This window comes from Sebastes fasciatus, chromosome 14 (genome assembly GCF_043250625.1).
Source record: "Sebastes fasciatus isolate fSebFas1 chromosome 14, fSebFas1.pri, whole genome shotgun sequence".
NCBI classification, from domain to species: domain Eukaryota; kingdom Metazoa; phylum Chordata; class Actinopteri; order Perciformes; family Sebastidae; genus Sebastes; species Sebastes fasciatus.
Window position 1 is genome coordinate 17,368,757 of NC_133808.1, and position 25,068 is coordinate 17,393,824.

The 25,068-nt window shown below is 36.3% G+C and overlaps 3 protein-coding genes across 4 annotated transcripts in view; 1 reads left to right on the top strand and 2 right to left on the bottom strand.

The window, feature by feature from the left end:
- The window catches only part of ubr3 (ubiquitin protein ligase E3 component n-recognin 3), a 45,781-nt gene extending 34,270 nt beyond the window's left edge, over positions 1–11,511 (bottom strand). For both annotated transcript variants that reach the window (XM_074659342.1, XM_074659340.1), the window contains exons 1-18: positions 11,016–11,511; positions 8,212–8,351; positions 7,329–7,481; positions 6,781–6,936; positions 5,797–5,837; positions 4,761–4,827; positions 4,551–4,681; positions 4,088–4,316; positions 3,068–3,247; positions 2,136–2,269; positions 1,900–1,986; positions 1,749–1,814; positions 1,575–1,664; positions 1,340–1,468; positions 1,179–1,231; positions 948–1,081; positions 565–650; positions 340–481 (exon numbers count right to left, since the gene is read on the bottom strand). In XM_074659342.1, coding sequence (XP_074515443.1) covers positions 340–481; positions 565–650; positions 948–1,081; positions 1,179–1,231; positions 1,340–1,468; positions 1,575–1,664; positions 1,749–1,814; positions 1,900–1,986; positions 2,136–2,269; positions 3,068–3,247; positions 4,088–4,316; positions 4,551–4,681; positions 4,761–4,827; positions 5,797–5,837; positions 6,781–6,936; positions 7,329–7,481; positions 8,212–8,351; positions 11,016–11,452 — 2,455 coding nt within the window. In that variant the 5' untranslated portion in view covers positions 11,453–11,511. The remainder of the gene's footprint in view (positions 1–339; positions 482–564; positions 651–947; positions 1,082–1,178; positions 1,232–1,339; positions 1,469–1,574; positions 1,665–1,748; positions 1,815–1,899; positions 1,987–2,135; positions 2,270–3,067; positions 3,248–4,087; positions 4,317–4,550; positions 4,682–4,760; positions 4,828–5,796; positions 5,838–6,780; positions 6,937–7,328; positions 7,482–8,211; positions 8,352–11,015) is intronic.
- Positions 11,512–13,804: 2,293 nt separating this feature from the next.
- Positions 13,805–17,636, top strand: mettl5 (methyltransferase 5, N6-adenosine). The gene is made up of 7 exons (XM_074659344.1): positions 13,805–14,036; positions 14,120–14,234; positions 15,152–15,336; positions 15,810–15,892; positions 16,933–16,984; positions 17,055–17,104; positions 17,526–17,636. Exons 1-7 carry the CDS (start codon positions 13,937–13,939, stop codon positions 17,565–17,567), a joined length of 627 nt encoding a protein of 208 aa, XP_074515445.1. The 5' UTR covers positions 13,805–13,936; the 3' UTR covers positions 17,568–17,636.
- Positions 17,193–24,618, bottom strand: ssb (small RNA binding exonuclease protection factor La). The gene is made up of 12 exons (XM_074659343.1): positions 24,481–24,618; positions 23,113–23,179; positions 22,920–23,023; positions 20,843–21,017; positions 20,367–20,474; positions 20,175–20,278; positions 19,533–19,604; positions 19,393–19,435; positions 19,165–19,305; positions 18,887–19,073; positions 18,654–18,779; positions 17,193–17,773 (listed from the first exon to the last, which is right to left on the bottom strand). Exons 2-12 carry the CDS (start codon positions 23,170–23,172, stop codon positions 17,655–17,657), a joined length of 1,239 nt encoding a protein of 412 aa, XP_074515444.1. The 5' UTR covers positions 23,173–23,179; positions 24,481–24,618; the 3' UTR covers positions 17,193–17,654.
- Positions 24,619–25,068: the final 450 nt, after the last annotated feature.

Consider the following 25,068-nt stretch of genomic DNA (forward strand, 5'->3'; position numbering starts at 1 on the left):
TTGCAGTCCTCATTACTGCTAACATTACTGTTGGCCAGTGGAGGGCAGTAGACAAATATATCTACCACTCTGGGGTTCACGGTGTCCTGCAGAAACAAACCCCACTGTGCAGATGCCACAAAAAAACAGAGAGCGTTCAGCATCTCAGTTCAGAAATTTCACTGTCTAAGTCCTGTGGCCTTTATACCTAATAACTAATATCAAAGCCTGACAGCCAGCTAGTCAGCATAACCACAAAAGCCACTTCTGTGACATCCTCCATTAAACCTTTCATACTTGTTACAATGGACTGTTTGTAAATCATTCCTTCATCTTCACCACAAAGTTTAACATTCCTACCTTTTGGTGTGTACATGCCCTGCTGCATGGAACCTCCAGGCTCGAACACCGGTGCTTTGAAGTCAGCCACAGCAGAGAGCATCTCCTCAAAACTACAGCTCCCTGGAACAATGCCACTCTTTGGGTTGGGATTCTCAGGAATCTAAGAAAACACTCTTGAGGAAAAAGATTGCCATGGATGACCTGAATAGAGTTTCTCTTTAACATATTTGTATTGAAGGATACAAGGTCTAGCAGCGCACTGTGTGTACGGTCATTCATACACAACTGTGAGACCATCTCAGCTCGAAGGATCTCATCATCCGTCATCCCTGTTAGTGAGAGTGAGAAGTAAAATGTAAAGACAAACTGACAAAGATTATAGCCAGACATTAAATACCAATTAGTAAAACTTAGATTGTAGGCTGAAGGGTTAAGCAAATAGGATGTTGTGTCTTTTAGTCTGTTTAATTAATAAGTTTGCCTGTGAACACAGTTCCTTTAAAATAATGCATTTTTATTTTTTCATAGGCTTATTTTATTATATTGGCCTATTTTATTATATTGTAATCGATTTGTTAATTTCTTACTCTCTGTAGACTGTGTGCATCCTCCGTTTTACCACTTACCCAAATGAACGCGAAGGCTTGTCAATATGACCAGGAAGGTCAGTGCTCCTTCAAGCATCGGCCTCTCCTGCTCAGAGTCCAACACAGCGTTCTGATGCTGAGACGCCATCGTCAACAGGTCGACCACTTTGAATCTGTGTGACAGAAGACAGCGTATACAATGCTTCTAAGCTGTGTTGCATTAAAAATTTTAATTATTCTAAGAATGCATGTGTAGGAGTTGGAGCTTACCTCTCAAAGACACTTGAGATAAAGTAGTCAGGATCTAGTCTTGATGCACAAACCTGTAAAATAAACAAATAAAGAAAGAGAAATTCAGATAGGAATAAAAAAATGAAAATTGATTATTGTATATAATCATAACAGTATATGAGTTATAAAGCAATACAAACCTGGAGCAGATAGATGTCTGGGTCAATCATGGAGTTGCAGAAGTGTGACTGCACGTAGGTCATAGCCTGTCCCTTGATCTGCAGACCATTCCTGACCCACATGTTGCTGTGGATCTCTGACAGGCATGCCTTTAGCCATACATAGCAAAGTTTTAGTTAACATGTGGCTACAGACTTGGAGGGGTTATATATATGAATATAAACCACATCTGTTTATGGGCATCTAGTGTTATACCTGGATTTGGAGTGGATGCACCATGATCTTCATCAGCATCTCTTGGTCAGGCAGGAGGCTGTCCAGGTCCAGGCCTTGGCACTTTACAGCCTGAGAATTTTCAACCAAACAATTAAAAACACGCAAGAAAATACTGCAGAGTCATGTCTTAAGAGATGAGAGCCTCTGACATACCTTACTGAGGAACATGGCATAGTAGCGGTGCAGTGGCAGGTGAAATGTCACTTGATTTGGGGCAGGCTATAACAGAAATAAGAGCCATGAGAAACAGGGTTGTGGGGAGAAAGCTTGCTTGTAAACACAGTGGTTTGGATTTGAAATGTACCTCGTCAATGAAGCCAATGGCATCAAACCAGATCTGCAGGGTCTCCAAGCAGTAGCGTACCACAGTCTTAGTATATTCCTGTGTCTCCTGTTAACAGACAATTTATGTTTAACATCGATATAGGGTTAGACAGTAGGTGCGTGCAGCACAGGATGCTTGAGATGCATGTTCCATCACTCCAGATCATCAGGACTACACACAGGAAATGTGTGTGTGAGTGTAAAGGCAGGACTTACTTTGACTTTGCAGTGTGTTAAGAGACCCCACATTGGTTGTGCACAGGCCTCAAGCTCTGCTGCAAATGCTGCATAGTATGTCTGAGACTCAAATTCCACGTGCTCGTTCAACTCCCGCTTATTCAGGTTCATACCTATCACAGCAGGAAATGGTTTAAACGGTTAGACAGTCACCACGTTACATGGCTTTGTAATGCTCATATGAGAAATCAATTTAAAAACCACAGTGTGAACCTTGTGATAATTCAGTGTAGACCTCTTTACCCCTAAATATATTTTTTGTTCTTGCACATATCAAAATGTCTGTTTATATGTGTGTTACCATATAAGCAAATATTTTTCTATTCTTAGAAATCAAATGTGTCTGATGAAATAAATCAGTATTAAAACACCAGAATTTAAAGCAGGAGCAGTGCAGCAGACAAGCATACAATGTAATAGTGACACTGTGCACATTAAGTCAGCAAGAGGATACTCCAGCCCACTGTGCAAGGGTGAGTGTTATTTTTAGGGCTGTGGTGGTAGAGTAGACATGGCAAGTGAGTAGTGCTAACCACAATCCTGATCCAGAGCCAGAGTCATACACTTTTTTCTGAGGCATTATCAGTAGAGGACAAGTGAGGTCCGTCTGTGTGATTAAGCATACTGTTGCTATATAAAGTCTGAGTGTTATGCTTGACCTCATGGGTCACGGAGAGGATGCTATTGGATCCAAGAGCAACACCTGCTTCATGACCATTTGTCTCAGTTGTTAAACTTCTAATCTGAATTATCAAAAGGTAGATATACAGCAGAGCACTCAAGAGTATCTCTCCTAGATACTTAGTTATGCATTCAAAGTTTACATTTATTGTGGATAATGTTTTACAAAATTGATGCATGGGGAACAAATTGCTTTGAATATACCATTTACCTATCCAACTATGACTTACCTTGGAAAAATGACACAAAGCTCATCCACAGCATCAACAATGAATGGTCCTCCAGGAACTTTTTCGCTACACTTTGGTGTGAGAGGATGTTAATAAAATCACTAACTAATGGCCAGTAGGTGTTGTTCTTCAACAGAGCCTCGCTGCAGTTCACCACAACATGGCGACTGTTCTCTTCATCTAAAAAGGAAAAAAAAAACAAGAGACAAGGAAACACATGGACATTAAGTTAATGGTTCACTTTGTCATTTAAAAACAAAAAGAAAAGGAACAAATATGTGGAAAAAGACAATACACTTGAAAGTTACACAACTCAACACCTGGCTGCTTTACAGGGTAAAAATTTTGTCTGCAGTTTTTATAAAAAAGGACTGCACAAATAAATTTTAAATTCAAGCTCATTTCACCCAGAGCCTGCACAATGAGAAAGGCTAGAGGGATGAAACATCTGTGCATGTTTTTTTCTGCACTGAGAATAATTAAACATACAAAGCAAAATTAACAGCTGCAGTTTGCTCTTTTGAAAGCAGTCCAGTTTTTCCTTCCTATAACCTTTTCACAGGCTTCATGTACCCGATTTGTGCTACTAAAAATGAGAGTGTGCAGTCTTTATGAATATAAAGTAAATCATGAACCATTCATGTATAATAATGACCTCCTGGTCATGTCATCCATACCTTGTGGCCCAATCCATAACCGCGGATCTCTTAAACAATTGCATACAATCTGACATTTTGAGTTGTGACATTAAAGCTCCATCTTCGAACGTGAATTTCAATTTGGTAAAGCAACAGTTTCATCATGCATACTGCCAGAGAAGTTCATGATCAGTCTGCAATGTCAGCAATCACTTCTAAAAAAACTAGTCAGAAAATCTCATGCTGTTCACGTGGTGTGGTGATCAAAACTGAGTATCACATCAGCCACCTGCTGCTTCATTCTTTACAGAAACTCTTTCAAGTGTGGCGAGGTGTGTTAAATCAAAAATAATTAGACATCTGACACATCTGGACAACTTACCCTGAAGTTCACTTTTAATAAGGCAACTCTCCATCATGTAGAGGAGAACTGTGACCATTATGTCCAGCAGTTGACACTCCTCCGTCACGTGTCGAGCCAGCTCCTCGTTGCTAAACAGCTGCACACTAATATGTACAATGCGGTTGGACATGGTATCTGACTCGTGGCTTTTCATCAGTGTTTTCATGATGAATGCATAATGCTGAACAAATGTTTTTGTAAAAGTGATCTGCCAGAGAAGAGGAGAAAAGCCCATGACACAATTAAGGCTTTCTGTTATGATGCTGTCGCTTTTAAGAGGAGGATTCCATTTTAATTTCAAAACCTAATATACTCTATATGACAAGCATCATTTTTTAATTACCCGAGTATATGCCATGACGTGAAAAGAGATTATATTACAACAAAAGGCCAGACATGCATCTAAAAGTGATAAAAAATGTTAACATGGAAGAGAAAATACCTTGTAATCTTGATCTGGCAACATGTTTAGTAGGAAAGTGACCATCTTCTGAGGAAACTCATATTTTATTGTCCAAAACAGCAACTCCTCCAGGAAGCATTTATGCTTCAGAGATTCAATAATACACGGGTCTGAGGGCAGAAAAGGCACAAAATAAGATGGCCGTTTCATGTAACATATACTAATGCATTATATTTTCTTTACACTCACCTTTGGTACTGCTGCTCAGCTTAACCCTCTTCCTTTGTCCAACAGACTGTCCTGCATCTTGGTCCTCCTGAGAGGAAAAAAAAACAACACAAATTTCAACCAACACTTTTACAAAATGTTTAACAGTTACTCTTCAGTCATATCAAATTGAAAAAGACTAACCTGAAATGTTGAGGAAAAAACAGCAACACCATTTAGGTAATCGATTAATCATTTAATTATGTATCAAGTGAAAAACTAAAAATCTACAAACTGAATATTTTTGGATTGTTGGATAAGACATCTATGTAGGCGTTGGTCACTTGTGAGGTGCAATTTTGTTTTACATTAAAAGAACCAATATGTAAAATATTTACTCTAATAAATCCTAAAATTACCATGATATATGTCATCAGAGATTAAGGAAACATGCAAAATTGAAATACTGTCTTCTCCGACAACAATGCTACAGCCAGTATGTTCTCCTTTGAAATTTACATTCTGGTGCGGAATGTCCGTTTTTGTTTTGGCCGGTGTGATCCCGTCCACTGCCAATTTCAACACCCCGTTGCCACATATGAAACAAACTGGCACGCAAACAAAGCCTTCTGCAGCCATGGAAGCAAGCAAACGAACCGGATCAACAGAGATAACGTTAAAGTTAGATTCTATCCGACCTGAAAAGCCTCGGCACATCTCTCTGTGGGCCGTGTGGGGCTGGGTTATCAAGGCAGCGAGTATTTGAGACACACAGCTGTGATTCCGACTAACGTTACTGCTGGCCAGATGCTAATGATGTGAGGCTAACACATGCTAACTGCTATCAGTCACATCGGAGGAGCAGACGAGCCACAGCTCCAATGTTTTGAATTTGGACTGCAGTTACCCATTTTAAAACGCTAGATGTCAGACGTACTACATATTGTTCCTTTAACAGACAAAATGATTCATATATTAGTAAAAAAAATCCATAATAATCTTTTGGACCCTAAACTAGACTTTGAGTTGAAAATGGTTAAAATTGGTTAATTATTCTATACGTGATGCTGGCACATACCTCTTTATTAGACTCATCTGGGCTCCCTGGTGCGCCGGTTGCTAAGAAAACCAAGAAAAACATTTAGCCACAAGTATCCATTAGCAGCATCTTAAGCCGCTGGACAAACATGTAGATATCACAATTTGCAAAACTGACAATTTGTTCAAACAGCAATATTCGACATGGGTAACTTAAAATAGGCTGTGACACACTTTCTAATTCCTTGAAAATCATGTATGAAAAGTTTGATTTCTCTAGAAATAAGTGCTGAGGTCTGAGCTGTTTGGAGATATACTTTATTTGCTTATCTTTACCTAACGATTTCATACATGAATACTATCTGGAATAGCTGTTAGGGCTGCACAATTAATCAAAATTTGATCGAAATTGCAATATGACCTACTGCACTTTTCAAATCGCAGTATTTGTTAAAATCGCAATATTTGTTAAAGGAGAAATGTGTGAGAAAATATCATTTTAAAATAAAAATGTTGGTTCTGCAGAGATGTCCTAGCCCTACACATCATATTCTACAGACTTAAGAAACATCTTTGTTTGGTATAGATCCCCACAAAAACACATCATAATAGTTTTTATATGTTTTTCAATGAAAATGAGAATAATAATGTAAAAATTATCATTCCCTCTAATATCACAAATCATATTGCAATTGCAAAATCAGTAAAAAAATAATCGCAATTAGATATTTTTTCAAAATTGTGCAGCACTAAAAGCTATGATGTAGGCAGTTCAAGTAAACTGTGTATCAAAAGTGTTAGAGAAAGTGGTTACTGCAAGTTCACAGGACTGTGGTGCTCTGGGATAAAGTTTGAAAGAAAAGTCCAAGCAATGACTTGTCATTTCTGGCACCTGCAGGGCTTAGACTCGTAAAAGAAATAATGCAAATTATCAAGAATTTCAAAACAGATTTAAAGCCATATTCAATGGCTGACAGATGGTAAATGAAAATATGTTTCATATAAAATGCAATGGTTATCTTACCCAATAGGACCATCGCTCCTGCACCTCCTTCAGCACCAACAGCGACATCACCAGTAGCACCTTGGGCTTTCTCCTCCATAGAAACAAGACCTGAATTCTGCAAGGCTGACAAATACTTGTCATAGTTCTTTTTAGCATACAAATTCTCCTCTTGGCCTGCAAGAGTGAAGCAAAACAGGAAATGCAACAATTACTTTATGTCAAAATCTCAAAGGAAAGAAAGCTTTATCATAAGTAAATGTGCAGGATTTCTAGCAAAGGAGACCTGGATTAGGTTATGCAAGGCTTAGATAAAAACACAGACCAAAAAAACATTTCTTTATATTTCAGCAATAAAAGTTATAAATTGCAGTATTTTGTTTTTATTTCAAGTTTTGAAAATGTTCATAGGTGTGACAATAAAGAAACAACAAAATAACATTACTTCAATAATTTAAAAATATTTCCAAAAACCAAGAAAGAAACCACTAAAACTCTGTGGTATGGCAATACTTGATAATTAGCAACCTTTGTTGGTCTAACATAAAAACTCTAGTATAGATATTTACCCATGCTCAACTCCTTGAATGTTTGCTGATTGGTCAAGATCTTTGTCAGTACAGTCCTCATTGCGCCGCCCATCTTCGTGAGCTCCTCAAGGAAGGAGATCTGAGGTTCCAGCTGCTGCAGAACTTTCTGTAGATCTCTCTCAGTTGAGGTGTCTGGTAAAGCAAGATAAGAGATATATCAGACTCAGAACTTTGTGATCATCATATTTTATGTAAACAGTTGTATAACACACTGGTAACCAGCTTGCACAGCAGCTGGGGTGTTTTGCATTTGATATGCAACAGCAACAGGACATCCAAATCATATAAAAAATATCAATGCAAATGAAAGATTATGGAATACATTTGATCCTCTGTTTCTGAAAGACACAGACACATTTAAAACTATTTTTTAGGGCTGTTAAAGTTAATGCGATAATAACACGTTACCACAAATTAATTTTAAGGACACTAATTTCTTTAACACATTAACGCAACTTGCGACTTGTCGAATTAATGCTAAATGCAGTACCTGTGAGGGTTTCTGGACAATATTTGTCATCGTTTTGTGTTGCTAATTAATTTCCAATAATAAATATATATATATATATACATTTGCATAAAGCAAGCATATTTTCCCACTCCCATGTTGATAATAGTATTAAATATTTGACAAATCTCCCTTTAAGGTACATTTTGAACAGATAAAAAATGTGTGATTAATTTGCAATTAATCGCGATTAATCATGGACAATCATGCTATTAATCGCGATTAAATATTTTAATCCATTGACAGCCTTAGTATTTTTTCATGGTTACAGCTATTGTTCAAGATGGTCAGTAGGCCAAAGTATATTATCTCACGTCTCAGTAAAGAGAAGACTGTTGTCATGAGTGTTTTCACCTGCTTCAATGTATCCGTCTCTCAGATACTGTATGATACACAGGATAAAGCGAGGAAGAACCATCTCAGACATCAAGAGAAGGTCTCGAGGTATTGAGGGGATATTCTCCCCCGTTCTCAACCGATGCCGTCTGCAGAACCTGTCAGAAGAAAAACAAATGTTGATGTTGCAGACCTCTCGTAAAGATCAGACTCGACATTTCTCTCTCTCTCGCTCTCCCTCTCTCGTTCATTAATCAACTTTTGTTTTAATTATAATATTATTCCAGTAGAAGCTCCATAATAGTCCTGCCAAACCACAAGGTTGGGTTTAAATATCATTTTATTTTTAAGTTTTGTTTACCTTTAAAATATGTAATAATTGTCACTACAGCAATGTATATAGTTTGAATATTTTCGATTGGGTTGAGGTTTAAAGATGATTGGGATTAAGTGAGCATTACAGGAATCTGGGAGTTTTTTTAATCCCTGCCCATACACATAGTGTGATCCATATCAACACACAAACTACTCTTGCTCATATTGCTCAGACTGTTTGACTGAGACGAATCAGTCAGCAGCAAAGTCAGCTGTTTGATGCTGACCCAATCTGATGTCACAATATGTTGTTACTCAAGATAACAATATCAAAACTAACCATGTTGGAGGCTCTGTGGCAATCTGGAGGCCAACCATACCCATGTTTTCTGAAGCTGCACTAAACTAAAGCCTTTCTGGAATGATGTAAATGTAACTATTAATGACATTTTGAGATATGCTATTCCAAACAATTGTGCTGTAATGTACCTAGGGAACATTGACAAGAAATTAGTATAAAGCGGAACCTCCAGGGAAAGATCACTGGTTTGAGATTGTCCGTGATATTTTTTCAATGGAAAAACTGACGTACCAACTAAAAATTAAAAGCAATATCTTTGACAAGAACTGGGAAAATGGATAATTTACATGGAACATGAAACATGTGTTGTTGGAGAATATACACATGTTGCACCTGACAACTGTTTTTGTTAAATGTTGTACTGTTCGCTGAATTTGTTAAGTGTTGTATTGTTTGTTGAATTCTGTATGGATGCTCATGATGTTCAACCCAGAACTGAAAATGCAAAATAAATATCAAAGTTTATATAAAAAAACAATATCAAAACTGTGACAATAATGTGTGTGTACGTTTTGACTCAGTCATGCAATATATTTATCTAGACTGTGATCATACATTACAGTTTCTAAGAGGAAAACTATAAATTTTTCAATTCAATTCAATTTGCTTTATTGGCATGACTGTCAGGGGAAAAATATTGCGAAAGCGTCAATTCAATAATAAACAAAAATAAAAAAGAACAAAATAAAAACATATACACATATATATATATATATATATATATATATATATATATATACACACACATATACATATATACACATATACATATATACACATATATATACATATATACACACACATATACATATATACACATATACATATATACACACATATATATACATATATATATATATATATATACACACATATATATACACACACACACATATATATATACACACACACATATATATATAAATAATTCATTAAGAAAATTACAATATATAGATATTTAAAAAGAACATGCAAGAATGGAAGAAAACAATAAAGAAGTAATTAATGTTTGTTGTGTCAATAAAACAAACAAACAAACAAAAAAAAACAGTTAATAATATATAGCAATACCAAAGGATAAATGTGTATAATAAAAAAAAATTAAAAAAACATGAAGTAGAGGAGTAAATAAAAGGCAGAGTGTGAGTTACCATTATTAAGAATAAAAGATTATAGCTATCACAGCTGTGTGATGATTACTGTTATGGTTAGCCAGGCTGGCTAGCCCTCAGAGCTACTTAGTGGTGGGTTAATAAATGACAGGAGTAATATGGAAAAATGTTGCTGACGGACAGTAATTTGTAAGCATTTGTCACACAGAATTATCTGGACGCAGACTACGCAGATCAGGAAATGGTATTAGCTAAGTTAACTGACTTCCCAAAAAGACCTGTCACAACAATACTGGCCTTTAGCTAGCTTAGCTTAGCCAGCTAGCTTAGCTTAGCTTAGCCAGCTAGCTTAGCTTAGCTTAGCCAGCTAGCTAGCTAAACTGGCTAAGCTAACGGCCAGTATTGTTATGACAGGTCTTGTTGGGAAGTCAGTTAATTTAGCTAATAGAATAGAATACACACATTATTGTCACAGTTTTGATATTGTTTTTGTTTTTTTTACATTTATCCTTTGATATTGCAATATATTGTTATTAATTGTTTTATTGACACAACAAACATTAATTACTTCTTTATTGTTTTGTTTTGTTTTTTTAAACTTTGATATTTATTTTGCATAAAGTCTATATATTTTTTTAATATATATTTTTATTTTTATTTTGCATTAAGTCTAGATACAATATTGCATGACTGAGTCAAAACGTATATATACACATTATTGTCACAGTTTTGATATATTTTTTTTATTATTATTATTTTTATATACTTTGAATAAAGTCTATATTTTTTTGATATTTGATATTTTTTATTTGATATTTGATATTTGATATTTTTTATAATTTTTTTTGCATAAAGTCTAGATACAATATTGCATTTTTTTTTTTTTTACTTTGATATTTATTTTGCATTTTTAGCTCTGGGTTGAACTTCATGAGCATCCATACAGAATTCAACAAACAATACAACACTTAACAAATTCATCTGCTAGTTAGCTTAGCTTAGCTTAGCTTAGCCTAGCATTAGCCTGTACTTACCCCGTCTCTCGCATGACATTACTGTCTCCACAGTCGCAGGCCCCGCCAGCCTGGCTCCGGAACATGTTGAAATCATGGCCCGTGTGCTCCCCGTTATTGAAGCACTCCGCACACAGTGACATGCAGGGTGAGATGCCACACGTCCGGCACCGATACGCCACGAAGTTGGCCGTCCAGACCAGCCCGCAGAGAGTCGCGTTGTCATAGGAGCGGACCGTGTTGCAGAACTCCTCGAAGCCGTCTCCTCCAGCGATCAGACATTTACACCAGTCCAGCGCCTCCGTGTCCGCAGGGGGTTTCTCCGGGTTTAACACCGCGTCGAGCAGCTCCTGGAGTTGCCGGAGCCCGGAGGTGTTGTCGGTCCGGTTCAGGTCTGCCTTCAGGTGGGCGGCGGTGGCTTTCTTGTCCCGGCGCAGCAGCAGCGACGCCGCCATCATGCACTCTGGCTTGATGTCCACTAATTTATTTTTGTTGTCTTGTTGCCATGTTCTCGCGCTTTCTCGCGATACTTGCTTCGTCTCGTTGTGCTGGCTGCCGAAATGTACTTTAGTGCGCAGCAATTCAATTCAATTCAATTCAATTCACTTTATTGGTCCCCGAGGGGCAATTGTAGAGGCTCGTAGAGTAGTACAATTAACAACACAAAACAGGAAATTTTGAAACATCTTAAAAGTTAAAAATAATGTTACTAAATATAGTATAGTATAAATAATGATACTAATATAGTGAAACATCTTAAAAGTTAAAAACAAGACAAGAAGATAAGATGAACCTTTATTTTTATATATATTTTTTTTTTTCGGGGCATTTTCCACTCTCATTGAGAGGACAGTGGACAGAGCCCTAGAAAGGGGGGAGAGAGAGAGTGGATGCGGAAAGGGCCACAGGCCGGACCCGAACCCGGGCCGCCGTGGCCAGGACCAAGCCCCGACACATGGACGCCCGCTCTACCAACTGAGCCAACCCAGGCGCCCAAGATGAACCTTTATTAATCAAATTCATGATTCATGAAATTCAGGTGTCAAAGCATTAACATCAGCAAACAGAGTGAAACACAGGAGAGGTAAAGGTATACAAAAATTCTAAAAACAATAAATAGAGATATAAAAGATACAGAGTGAATGGGTGAACATAGTGTGTACAGTCCATCAATAAATAAATGTAATATGTACATATGTGCAGTTCATAAAGTGGTATATAGGATGTATAGTGTAAAGTAAGTGGTATATGGATGTATAGTGTAAAATAAGTGTATATAGGATGTATAGTGTAAAGTAAGTGTATATAGGATGTTTAGTGTAAAGTAAGTATATAGGATGTATAGTATAAAGTAAGTGTAAAGTGCGGCAGTGGTTAGAGTCCAAGATGGTTGCAGACAGTGCGCGTTTAAAGTTCTTAAAATCCTCATAGTTCTCATATAGGTCAGCCTTGGTTGTGGAGCCTGATGGCTACCAGCATGAAGAATGATACTAATATAGTACTAATACTAGTAAAATACTTAAAATAGTGCAAAATAGTGCAGTATACACAGTATACGTGTCCAGTCTGTGTAAGCAATGACTGTAAATTAATCTAATTTAAGTATTTGATCCAGCAGAGTCAGGTTTAGTTTAAGCAGCTCAGTTCATGCACAGTCATGCATGCTGTTGTTTAGTTTTCCTGTTTCTAGGTAACTGATGATAGCCTCGTTATGGACCTTCCGCCTCCATCCATCATCAGACTGATATAAAGATAAACACATATTATCTTTGTGCAACACGGTGCTATGCGTAGAGGGCCATATCAGAACTGTGTATAGCATTTAGTAGGTACACTATTAATTTAATCGAATGAAATAAATTAAATTAAATTTAACAAAAAAACTATAATCCCCAGTTTCATATTAATATGAATGCAATTATTATTATTATTATTATTATTATTATTATTATGTTTTTATTTTATATTATTATTATTATGTTTTTATTTTATATTATTATTATTATTATGTTTTTATTTTATATTATTATTATTATTATCATTATTATTAGAAATAATATAAAATAAAAAATACAATAATAATAATGATGATAATAATAATATTTGCATTAATATTAATTAAATTATCGAATTAAATATCCCCCTTTTACATATTAATAATAATGCAATTATTATTATTATCATTATTATTATAATTATATTGTTATTAATATTAAAATTATTATTATGTTTGTATTTATTTTGTATTTTTTACTTTATATTATTATTTCTATTATATTATTATTATTATTGTTATTACTATTTTAATAATAATAATGATGATAATAATAATATAAATACAAAAACACACAAATAAATGCAAAACATAATAATAATAATAAAAATTGCATTAATATTAATTCAATTATCGAATTAAATAATCCCCCTATAATCCCCCTTCTACATATTAATATTAGTGCAATTATTATTATGTTTGTATTTTTATTAATATTTATATTATGATTATTATTATTATTATATTGTTATTCATATTTTTATTATTATTATTATGATTGTATTTATGTTTGGATTTTTTAACTTTATATTATTATTTCTATTATTATTATTATTATTATTATTATTATTATTATTATTATTATTTCTGGCAGTGATGCATCAGTTGTACTGTAGTGAACAAACTCATATTATAAAATACCTCATTTTAAACTTTTCATACAATAAATGTATTTCATAAAACAAACGAAAACAAAAAAATGCATGGAAGGAACCAACCATCACGAGTTCCGGGGTGGTCAAAGTCGGATTGTTTTGGTTGATGCACATTGCACACATTCTTCCGGAAGTGGTCTTCAAACATGCACTCAACATGATGCACTTACAGCGATTCTAACTAAAGAATAACCATTTCAGATAACTAATCGGGGTCGTCACAGTCGCTAGTAATGAAACTAAAAGAACTAGAGAGTTGTCTGCAGCAAGTGGACACGTTTGAAGAGCCAAAGATCCTTCTGGAGCAATATCCAACCAGTCCTCATATTGCTGGTGAGGTGACAACGTGTGATCAGTGGACAGTTTGTTGATAGATGCACATTGTTGTCATTAACTTTCTGTTTCCCCTCCTACAGCATGCATGCTTTATACCATCCAGAACACGTTTAATGACATAGAAGGTAAACTGGTGGCAGATCTGGGATGTGGCTGTGGAGTCCTCAGCGTCGGGGCTGCAGTGCTTGATGCAGGGTGAGAGCATCTAGCCATCCTCACCACATTACATGTTAAAGGTCCCATATCATGCTCATTTTCAGGTTCATATTTGTATTTTGTGTTTCTACTAGAAACATGTTTACATGCTGTAATGTTAAAAAAAAATCTTTATTTTCCTCACACTGTCTGCCTGAATAGGCCTGTATTTACCCTCTGTCTGAAACGCTTCGTTTTAGCGCACAAGGAGGACAGTCTGCAGGATAGATAATAATGCACTGTACTCATTTTTAACAGTTTCTTCTGCACTATATTCCCTTTTTTTAATAGTCGTGTATCACAGCTGTTACTCTGCACTATATTCAGTTTTAACAGTTTTCTTCATCTCCTTGCATTTTTATATCTGGTATATTTTTTTGTACTTTGCACTACTAACTTTTTTACTGCCTTTTTACTAACATGTTTTGCACTATGGATCTGTGATGCTGGAAACTTGAATTTCCCTCGGGATCAATAAAGTTACTATCTATCTATCTATCTATCTATCTATCTATTTTGACGGAATTGCAACAGAATTGCGTTGCTAGGCAACAGCTTGGGTCCATGTGTACTTCCTGTCAGCTGATGACATTCACATACACTGCGACCAGGAAATAAACTGGGACACATTTAGAATGTTTACGTTTAAAATTGTGTCAAGGGTCTAAATATTGTATATTCGTGGCATCACGAATGGGCAGAAATCCTGAAGGCTTGTTTCTGAATAAGGGCTGTGTGTATTTCCCTGTGGATTGAGTGATTCGATACTTTCACAATATTTATATAGCACTTAATCCTGCTTTATAATAAAAAACATGTAAATCTCACTTTTTAATAATATGGGAACTTTAACAAAATAACTGTACTTTTCAATCAGCTTCAATCCTCATTCCCTCGTCTTTCTCTCTCTTATGCAGTTTGTGCGTCGGCTTCGACATTGACAACGACGCACTGGACATATTCAGAAGAAATGCAGAGGAGTTTGAGATTTCTAACGTGGATCTGGTCCAGTGTGACCTGTGTTCTCTGGAGGCAGAGGCTTATGCCAAAAAGTTTGACACTGTAATAATGAATCCACCATTTGGGACAAAACACAACCATGGTGAGTACACATTTTAAGGGCTACTCCTGTGATTTAGTATTGTGATTTTATAATATTAATAACTATTACTAATAATAGCACCTTTCATAATATAAAATGCAGCTCAAAGTGCTTTACAAGAGAAGCAAATCTATAACCCAGGTATTAAACTTTTCAGTGTTTCCCAGACCCCAAGATGACATTCTCAAATGTCTTGTTTTGTCCACAACACAAATATTAAAGTTTCCTTGTCGTAATCACACATTTTTAATTTTGACTGTAATCACAGTAACTCCCATATGACAGAATGTGGCGTTAGAAAGCACCCAAAACCACAAGAGACATTTAACAATAGTTTTCACAGGCTGAGTTGCTCTTATTGTGACATGTTTACTGATCTTCATGTGTAATAAATCAGTGGAGTACTCCTTTAAATAAGTTAGCCCTATCAAGTGACATGTTAGTTTTACATTTGTTTTAATTCTTTATTTAAGGCATGGACATGAAGTTCTTATCGGTCGCCTTAACAATGGCAAAGACAGCCGTGTATTCACTCCATAAAACATCAACACGAGAGGTAAGTTCAGTATTCATACCAGTCACATTTACACCACTGTGGTATTAAACAGCTTTCAGGGCAAGTCCAAGTCAGGTCTGATTGCTGACCATTAAAAAGAAAAAGTGATTTTACTTATCTGTAATAACCATGTCCTTTCAATAAAAAAGTCAAAATTTGAGAAGAATGATTTACCTTCAAGTTGGGCTGCAACTAACGACTGTTTTTATTATTGATTGAGTGAACAGTGTGTAACATTTTGTGGGATCTATTAGCAGAAATGGAATATAATATTCATAACTATGTTTTCATTAGTGTATAATCACCTGAAACTAAGAAGCATTGTGTTTTCGTTAGCTTAGAATGAGCCCTTCATATCTACATGGGTCCTCTCCAAGGAGTCTGCCATGTTGCACCACCATGTCTCTACACTAACCCAGAACGGACAAACCAAACACTGGATCTAGAGAGAGCCTTTAACATTTTTACGTTACCTGATGGCCAAGGTAGTTCTCCGACATGCTTGTGAAACTGCGGTAACGTGAGCCGCAGAGTGCAAAACCGTGGTACTGCCAGCCGCCGTCTGTTGCTCCTAAAGTAGTGTTATTATGGTAAGGATGGCCTCTGGGCGAGGCGAACGGCTTTACCACGGTTTTGCACTCGGCGGCAAACGTTTCTGCAGTCTTAGAAAGGGAGGAGTGAGTGGAGGGGTACTCAAGTTGGTTGCAATCTGCAACCACACCACTAGATGTTTTGGTTTTGTCAGTCCAAAACCCAAAGATATTCAGTTTAATATGAAATAAAACAGGGAAAAGTAGGAAATCTCCTGGTTTGAGGCTGAAAACAGCGTTACGCCATTTTTGCATGAAAAAACACTTTAACGATTAATTAATTAAAATAGTTAGTATTAAAAGTTATTTTTGTTGACTAATCGTTAAGTTAAAAGTTCAGTCCCATAACAGTCAAGTCAAATCTCAAGTCCTCATATTTATGACTGACTCGTCTACATCTGTAGTATGAAGACTGAAATGCTTGATGTACAATTCCTCATCTGATTACAGCACATACAAAAGAAGGCTAATGACTGGGGAGTGAAGATGGAAGTAATAGCAGGTAAGAATAATACAATAAAGCTTCTCTTAAAGTAAAATGTTCAAACACTGACTACGTACTCTCTTTACAGAACTAAGATATGACTTGCCAGCATCTTTCAAGTTCCACAAAAAGAAATCGGTAAGCTGATTTACCGTGTCACACTACTGGGGGAATATGCGTTTCCCATGTCTCAAGCTGTAATTGATAAAACACATTCACACAGATCTTTATTCATTTTTATAAATGTTTTATTTGCTATTCACATATGCAAACTTTAAAAAAAAAAATAGCAAAGCAGATGTTCTCATCTCACTGTAGGAAATCTACAAGGAAAAAAAAAACCTGATGGAACAGAGATTCTAGATGTCACACAGGTCTTACAAAACCTACTAAATGTTCAGGTGTAATTAAATTACTGACAAAAAAGAGCAGATTTGTTTAATATGATAAAATCAAAAACATCTTTAAGAAGAGAAATAAAGGTACAGAAATAATGTGAGAGGCACAGGGACTCAAAAGGCTGAAAAACTGACATCAAGCTTTGCAAACTGTTCTCTAGGTTGACATCCAGGTGGACTTCATACGATTCTCCAAAGCCTGAAGTTCTCACTGGAATGGATTTAAGATGCCTCTGCATTTTCACTGTTTATAATAAATGTTTTCACAAAAATTCTGTGTGACCTCGTTACTAAGATCCGTTTTCAGTTTTGACAACCTTCGCTGCGGGACCATCAGCGCCTTCTAGTTCTCTCTTTTTGGCAGCAGGACCATCAGCGCCTCCTGGTTCTCTCTTTGGGGCAGCGGGTGCTAGAGGAAAAGCACAAAGTAGATACGATATAATTAACAAAGCAAGAGTTGATAAATATGGCATCAAACCAGTGGGCTACCTCTTGGCCTGAGAAGTGAAGCCAATGAAGAAGTGCCTCAAACTTGCATTATTTCTAATAGCCAGCAGGGGGTGACTCCTCTGGTTGCAGAAAGAAGACTTGATTGTATAGAAGTCTGAGAAAATGAGCCTACTTCTCACTTGATTTATTACCTCAGTAAACATTGTAAACATGAGTTTATGATCTCAATCTCTAGTTTCAAGTCTTCTTCAATACAGCTTGATGTTCATTTAGTAAATTATGGTCCCATTTAGAGTCAAATAAACCATTAAGTGATTAGTAGACGTTTTTACAGGATTACAGCAGCTACAGACGACGGCTCTTTTCCGGTCCTTTTTCAGAGCTCATAAGTAATGGATCGCTGTCGGGGTGTAAAGACCATTTCAACCAGTATAACAAATAGTGTATACTGGAGAACATCGTCAACCCTGCCTTTAAGGAGAGTGGCTACCATGTGATTGACAGGTTGCTACCACGGCGTTGTCCGGTCTGGGAGTTGTCCGCGTATTCGTCTTACAACTTTAACCCTTTCAGTGTGTTTTCAGTTCATGAAAGTTAATTATAACCTTTTTGGTCACTTAAAAATGTCTTATTCAGCGTTCAGTTGTACTTAGCTCCACCCTCTCGTGTCACTTCTGGTTGCAAATAAAACAAGATGGTAACTGTAAAAATGCCGAACGCAGGGCTTCAAAAGGACAGTCCACAAACCAATGGATGACGTCACGGTGACTATGTCCACTTCTTATATACAGTATATGAATCAAACCAAATTTTGGCGCTCTGAAAGATGCTGAACTTACCATCGTCATCATCATCACTTTCGAATTTCATCTTTTTGCCCTTGTACTGAGTTCTGCCTTGATCTCTGCCACCTCTTCCCCTTCGGCCTCCTCTTCCTCCTCTGCCACCCGATCTTCCTCTGCCACCTTTTAAAAAAAACAAGGTACATCAATATTAAATCATAAACAGATTAAAGTATTGATGATTTGCAAATTGTTTTAGATCAGCTGCTCAGTTTAAAAATAGTATTTACTTCTGCTCTTGGTCCTGTTGTATGACTCTTGTTGAGCTTCGATGATATTCTTCAGTTCCTCTTTCTCATCATCTCCCTCGAGCACCTTCCATTCAACACTGTTGTTCTTGATTGTCAGTTCTCCTTTGCTTGCCTCTTTGGCCTTATCAAACGCTTCCTTTGCATTCCCGTGGAAAAGCAGGGTGCCCTTATTGAAAGCAAAAATACATGATTTTAACTACATCACATCTCTTTACTGGAGTGGCAGACTTGAGTGGTGGAGACTATAGTTTCCTTACCTCTTTGGCCCCTCTTGTAAAGTTGACCCACTTTATCTTTCCATGCCCAGAGAACAACTCATGGAAGTCCTCTCTTGAAACATCTTCAAGCTCTCCTGAAAACTTCAACAAGCAACCCGTCTGTTCATCCAAAAGCAGACCCTGCAACACAAATGACACATTATTATTACTGTTACCAGAGCCCATACAAGTGGGAGAAGCTTGTTAGCATTAAGAGCAGGATCTTACCATTTCTTTCTCTTCTGTTTGTTTCTGCTGTTGTTCCTTGTCCCTAAATCATAATTTGTTTGGAAAGGAGGCGTGTCGGTAATTTTTTCACAAAATGCACAGTATGTTTTGGGACAGAAAGGTATTGCTTTTGTACTCACTGTTTAGCTTTTGCTTTTGTTTCTGCTTTGAACAGTTTTCTCTCTTCTGATTTCTTTGAATGGTAGTCTTCTCTGCAAGCAGGACAGCAATGACATGATTATTATATACAGTGATATTCATAGGTCTTTTAAGGCCCTGGACGAATTAAACGCTATTTTTCTAGGTGAAAAGTTAATTCTGCAGGAAACTATATCTGCTTTATTTCTGAAAAGATTACAAAAATAAAACTAAATGAATCATGTACAAACAAAAACGCTGTAACCCTGTCAGACCATACTGTACGACTACACCTTTGGCAGTCACTACACTTTAGATGTTTCATGTAGACAGCCAACAGTCTTTCTATTCTTCTAGTTTTAAGGTAACCTTAAGTCATCTTGTATGCACATTTTGAGTAGGTTAGGGTAAATTTCAAAATTATCGTACATTAGTTTTTTTTTTAAAAAGGGCAGTTATATATACAGTAGCTATGAACATCTAGAACATCCGTACCCAAGTGTCTACATTTCTACATTAAAATCAAAAGTGTCACTCCCATGTTTATTCCCCTTTTTACATCTTGTCCTGACTTTATTTCTCAATCAAAACACAGCATTTGTCCCATGTAGGTACATTTTAAACCAAGAAGCATTACAACTCACCTTGATAGCACAAGCATGTCGTTGTCTTTGAATGATTTTATGTCTGAGCGTTCTAGGAACTGCTTAGAGGACTCCTCTGTTTCAAAACAGATGAACACTGATCCCTGTAAAAGAATAAATCATAATATAAGTAATTCAAAAATTTCTGGAAATACTAACAATTGGAATTGTTACATGATGATAATAATTTACCTTGAAAACCCTTTGCAGGGTTTTCCTCATCTGAATGTTTTCTATGTCTCCTTTCCCATTCAGCCACTCCTGAATCTCATCAAGGGAAGTCTCGAGAGGGAAACCTTTCTAGATGATAAAAGATATTAGAAATGTGGGTAAAACAACAATAGTATACCAAAGGTAAAGAATAAAATCAGAATATGTACAACGGAAAAACGCATTACAGAAATTTGTAAACTTAACACAAATGCGGATTGCCATGACATGCAGATGTTCGCAAGGAAAACACCTAGTCTATAGTTTAATATAACGTAAATATACATTGGTTGTCAGTTTATTAGGTACATCTAGCAAAAGCAGTTTAATGCAACAGTCCTGCAATATACTCTACCTTCATGAAGGTTGGTTAAGTGACACAATATAACTACAAAGATAAATGTTTTAATTAAAATAAGAATTTTGAATTAGTGTGCGTGCAATTAAAAAAAACTTACCATGTACACAGATTTGTGTTTCAGAGCGTCTTTGTAATCATCATTCAGTTCGGGTAAGGGTTTGTTTGAAAGCCTCCTGATTTTAGTCTTGTCTTCGCTCATTTCCAAAAGGCCAGACTTTGATTTCTGGAGCGCTTCAATGATGATGCTGGTTTCTGTAGTTAAAGACTTCAGTCTGGGAAGAGAGGACAGACGTTTCAACAGATACTCTCAACTCAGATGGGAATAAAAGGCAACTGAATTACTACTGCACTGCTCTTTCAAGTAATTAGGCTTGATTAGAAAGTAAAAATGCTGACTCACTGTCTACATAAAACTCCAAATATATAGACTTTGCCAAGTTGTCAATAGGAGGGTCTCTGAGTCAAATGGCCCTACATGAATAGCTCTTAAATTCAGCTAAATTTCACTTTGTTTAAATAGATGTGTCTGTCTTTATGTGTGCATGATGTGTCTAGGGACAGAGTGAGGACATGCGCTAATCTTGCCCTGCTTGTCCTGAGTCATACAATTGGCCCACAAACTGATTAGTCAGCATTGTCTTTCTCTCACAACCTCCAGTTTTCCTTTCCTCCCATCAGCTTATTGATAAATTGGTAAAAGTGGCTTTTAATTGATGTGTTCCCTATTTTGTTATGGAAACTTCAGTATCTGATTCAGTCATGTCGTGCTAGCGAGAGCCCAATCAGGGATCTCAAAGCAAATATTTCCTCATCAGCTGTTGAAAACAACACACATGGGTGTTGCAAACAATTTTGCCACAGACTTTGAGGCTGTAAAGTCCACATTGCTGAGAGATACACAACATTTTGGTTGGCGACAACCACCGTTGCTTTCCACAATAATAAAAACAAATAGACTAGTGCTACACCAGTCTAGAGTGGATTCATTTTAGGACCCAGTGATCTCACTCACTCCCTTGAGGTTGAAGGTGTGGTCAGAATAGCAGAGAGCTACACAAACAAGGAAATAATAGCAGCGTGAGTGTCAGTAAACACTAACATGTACAGGCACAGACAGAGCCAGCTACTGTTATTGGCTGGAATCATATGCCTAATTTTAAGATCCTCATGCACATGTATGTCAAAAGACAGCTAGAACTTCTAGATGATGGTAAAACATGGGACTACACTGAAGCAGAGACTGTCAGATGATTTCATATTAGTCAGCTTTCATTTATTCATTTGCTGCAGCTGTGGTATCAGGTTGAACAACTGGATTACTCTGCTCAAATTCAGAGTCATACTGAGCAGACAGTTCAGTGTTAAGAGCACCACAGCAGAGACAGTAAGCAGAGTAATAAATGAGGGTTTATGATGAAATGTTATTTGGCTTTGTGTTTTATGGGATGACTAATGTAATTGTAGAAGCCAATATTAGAAATGATAAGTTAAATCCTTTATTATTAGAAGCATGCTGTTAGACTGTGGTTGGTATTTGTGCCCCGTGTGGCCAGCTATGGCATTGAATTCTTAGTAACGGTTGGCACCCGTTAATGTCATCATAATATTTAGTACCAGCTGTGTACAGTGCAGGCAGCTTCAGGACGCCAAGAGCCAAAATAGTTTTTCAACAGGTTTTAAAATAGGTTGCTTGTTCATTTGACAAAGTAAAAGTTTATCATATATTTTGGGTTGCCGTGGCATAACCTATTTTTGTTGTTATAGCGTAGTTTAGCACGTTGCCTCTCCATGCATTCATCAATTGGACTATATAGCTGGAAACCAAACTGTGAGTAACCTGCTAAATGAGCGTGACTTCAGTAACACAAACTTTGTTGTGTTTGTGTCTTGGCAATAGAAATATGGATTAATGGACTGAAAAGAAGGAAGCCATGAAAGTAAGCACCAAAATAACGGACAACAAGCTTTGCAAAAAAAATAAAAACTCTGCTGTATGGTCGATCAAAGTGAATTTATGTGTTTAAAGACATGATTTTATTATAGCACTCCAAAGTCGTCCCAGGTCACTCAAATCTTAACTGTGTTACGCTTACGCAAAGGATAGCCATTAGTGAATGAATCAAATAAACATGAGTAGTAAAACAGAGAATGTGATAAAGACAAGTATAACAAACCTGTTGAATTTGAGCATCGTCTCCAGAGGCACCCAGCCATCATCAAGCTGCAATTGTTCTTTGAGAAACTTGTCTCTTGGAAGATTGTGATCCCCAAAGTAGTACTAGAGGTGGGAATGAAAGAAAACTTTAGAGCTGAATTTAACAGACTTTTACAAAATACATTATAAAATATATAATAAAATCAGAATACCTCTATTTGTCGTGCCACTTTCATCTCAACTGGAGACATCTCTTCTTTCTTTTCTGCCATGATTGTTCTGTTTAGAAAACAGTAATCCAAACAATTAGGAAAACATTAAAAAGATACACTCTGATGGATATGATGATACATTTATGTGAATTATAATAAAGATTCACTTTATTGTCATTTCACTGAGTATTTGCATACACAGAAGGAAACGAAACATTGTTTCTCCCAGCTCCCGTCAGTGCATTAAAAAGGATAGAATAAATAAGTATTAAAATTAACATACCTAAAAATATCAATACAAAATAAAATAAGTAAACGTTTCAGACACACAATTTCACCCAATTTGCAGTCGTGTTTAGCAGCAGAGAAAAGTGCATTTATGTCCATAGTAAAGTGCTGTTTGCATTACTTAAAGTGCTGTTTGCATTACTAAAACAAGTAGTATATCTAAGGGGAAAAAAAACAACAATTTGAAGTAAAAAAAAAAAAGAAGCAAAATATGGGGATTTGCAGCTTTTTCTGTTTTATATCACAATAAAAAGGAATATTTATGGGGTTTGGTCTGTTGGTCAGACAAAAGATTTAATCTGAGGAGGCCACTTTGGGCTCTGGGAAAACAGCAATTTTATAAACTAAACGGTTCATTGAAAAATTAATAATAAATTAATTAAATAATTTAATTAATTAATAAAATAAAATAAATTAATAATCACATAAAATAATCATTAGTTGCCTTCCTAATACACTAATATGCATGCTCTAAATAGTCCTGAACCCCTCCTAGGCCATAAGCATTAACATCAGCTCTAGTCTGGAGTGAACTGTGTGTTGTTATTCTGTAATGAGTCACTTTATAATAAAATATAGTATAATATAATATTTAAAAAAAATCACAAAACAACATTGGACAGCTTGAACCAGTAAATAAAATATAATAAACCAATTAAAACTAACTAAATATAAAATGAGCATATAGTAGCTTTGGTTCATCCTGATGTAATCACAGTCTGTGGCTGTAATGCTGCTGTTAGCTTCATAGCTAACATACTAGCTTAGCTTATGTGCTGCAGCTGTGCACAACATATACGAACATTAAAAGTCAATTCACCTAACTAAGAAGTCTAGCAACAGTGAGAGTGAATGTTTTACTCAGTTTGAAATGTATTTAGCAGTGATTTATTGTAATACGTGGTGTTGAATGAGTCATTACACAGCAGCGGACTAGCATACTAGCATGCTGCTCACACATGCTGGAGAGAGAGAAAGCACAGATAAGACTCTTATTCTGTTAACCTGCAGAACATTTACAAAGATATATAATATAAACCATAAAAGCCCCTTCGCACCACCATGTAAAGTTATACTTACGTTGTGTTGAGTCTCTGCTTGCAGCACTTTGTAGCCGGTCAAAGTAAAAGTCTTCACTTTTTTCTGTTCTCTCTGGCAGCACGTTGTTGAACTGCGTGCTACGGAACCTCCCGAGGAACAAACTCAGGTCGCTCCGCGTAACGCCGCCAAGTCTCCAGTCCTCCACTGAAACATGTCCCCACCCCCTGATGGGAGAAGGAAGCAGAGATGATCATATCTGAGGAAGAATGGACAACAATATGGTCATGTCAGATCAGAAGAAGAAGATCAGAATTGTGTTTATTGCCAGGTGTAAGAGATTTACACTAGGAATTTGCTTTGGTTATGTTGGTGCATGACAAACAGTATAATAACAAAAGAATAGATAAAAACGTTAGAATAAAAATAGAATAAAAAAAATTGAAATTTTAAGAATATACAATATACAATGTCAATGGAAATGTACAAGCTCACAAAATTGGAGGGAATTTAGTTGAAAAAGCCTGATTAGATAGATAGTAATATAGATAGATAGATAGATAGATAGATAGATAGATAGATAGATAGATAGATAGATAGATAGATAGTAACTTTATTGATTCCGAAGGA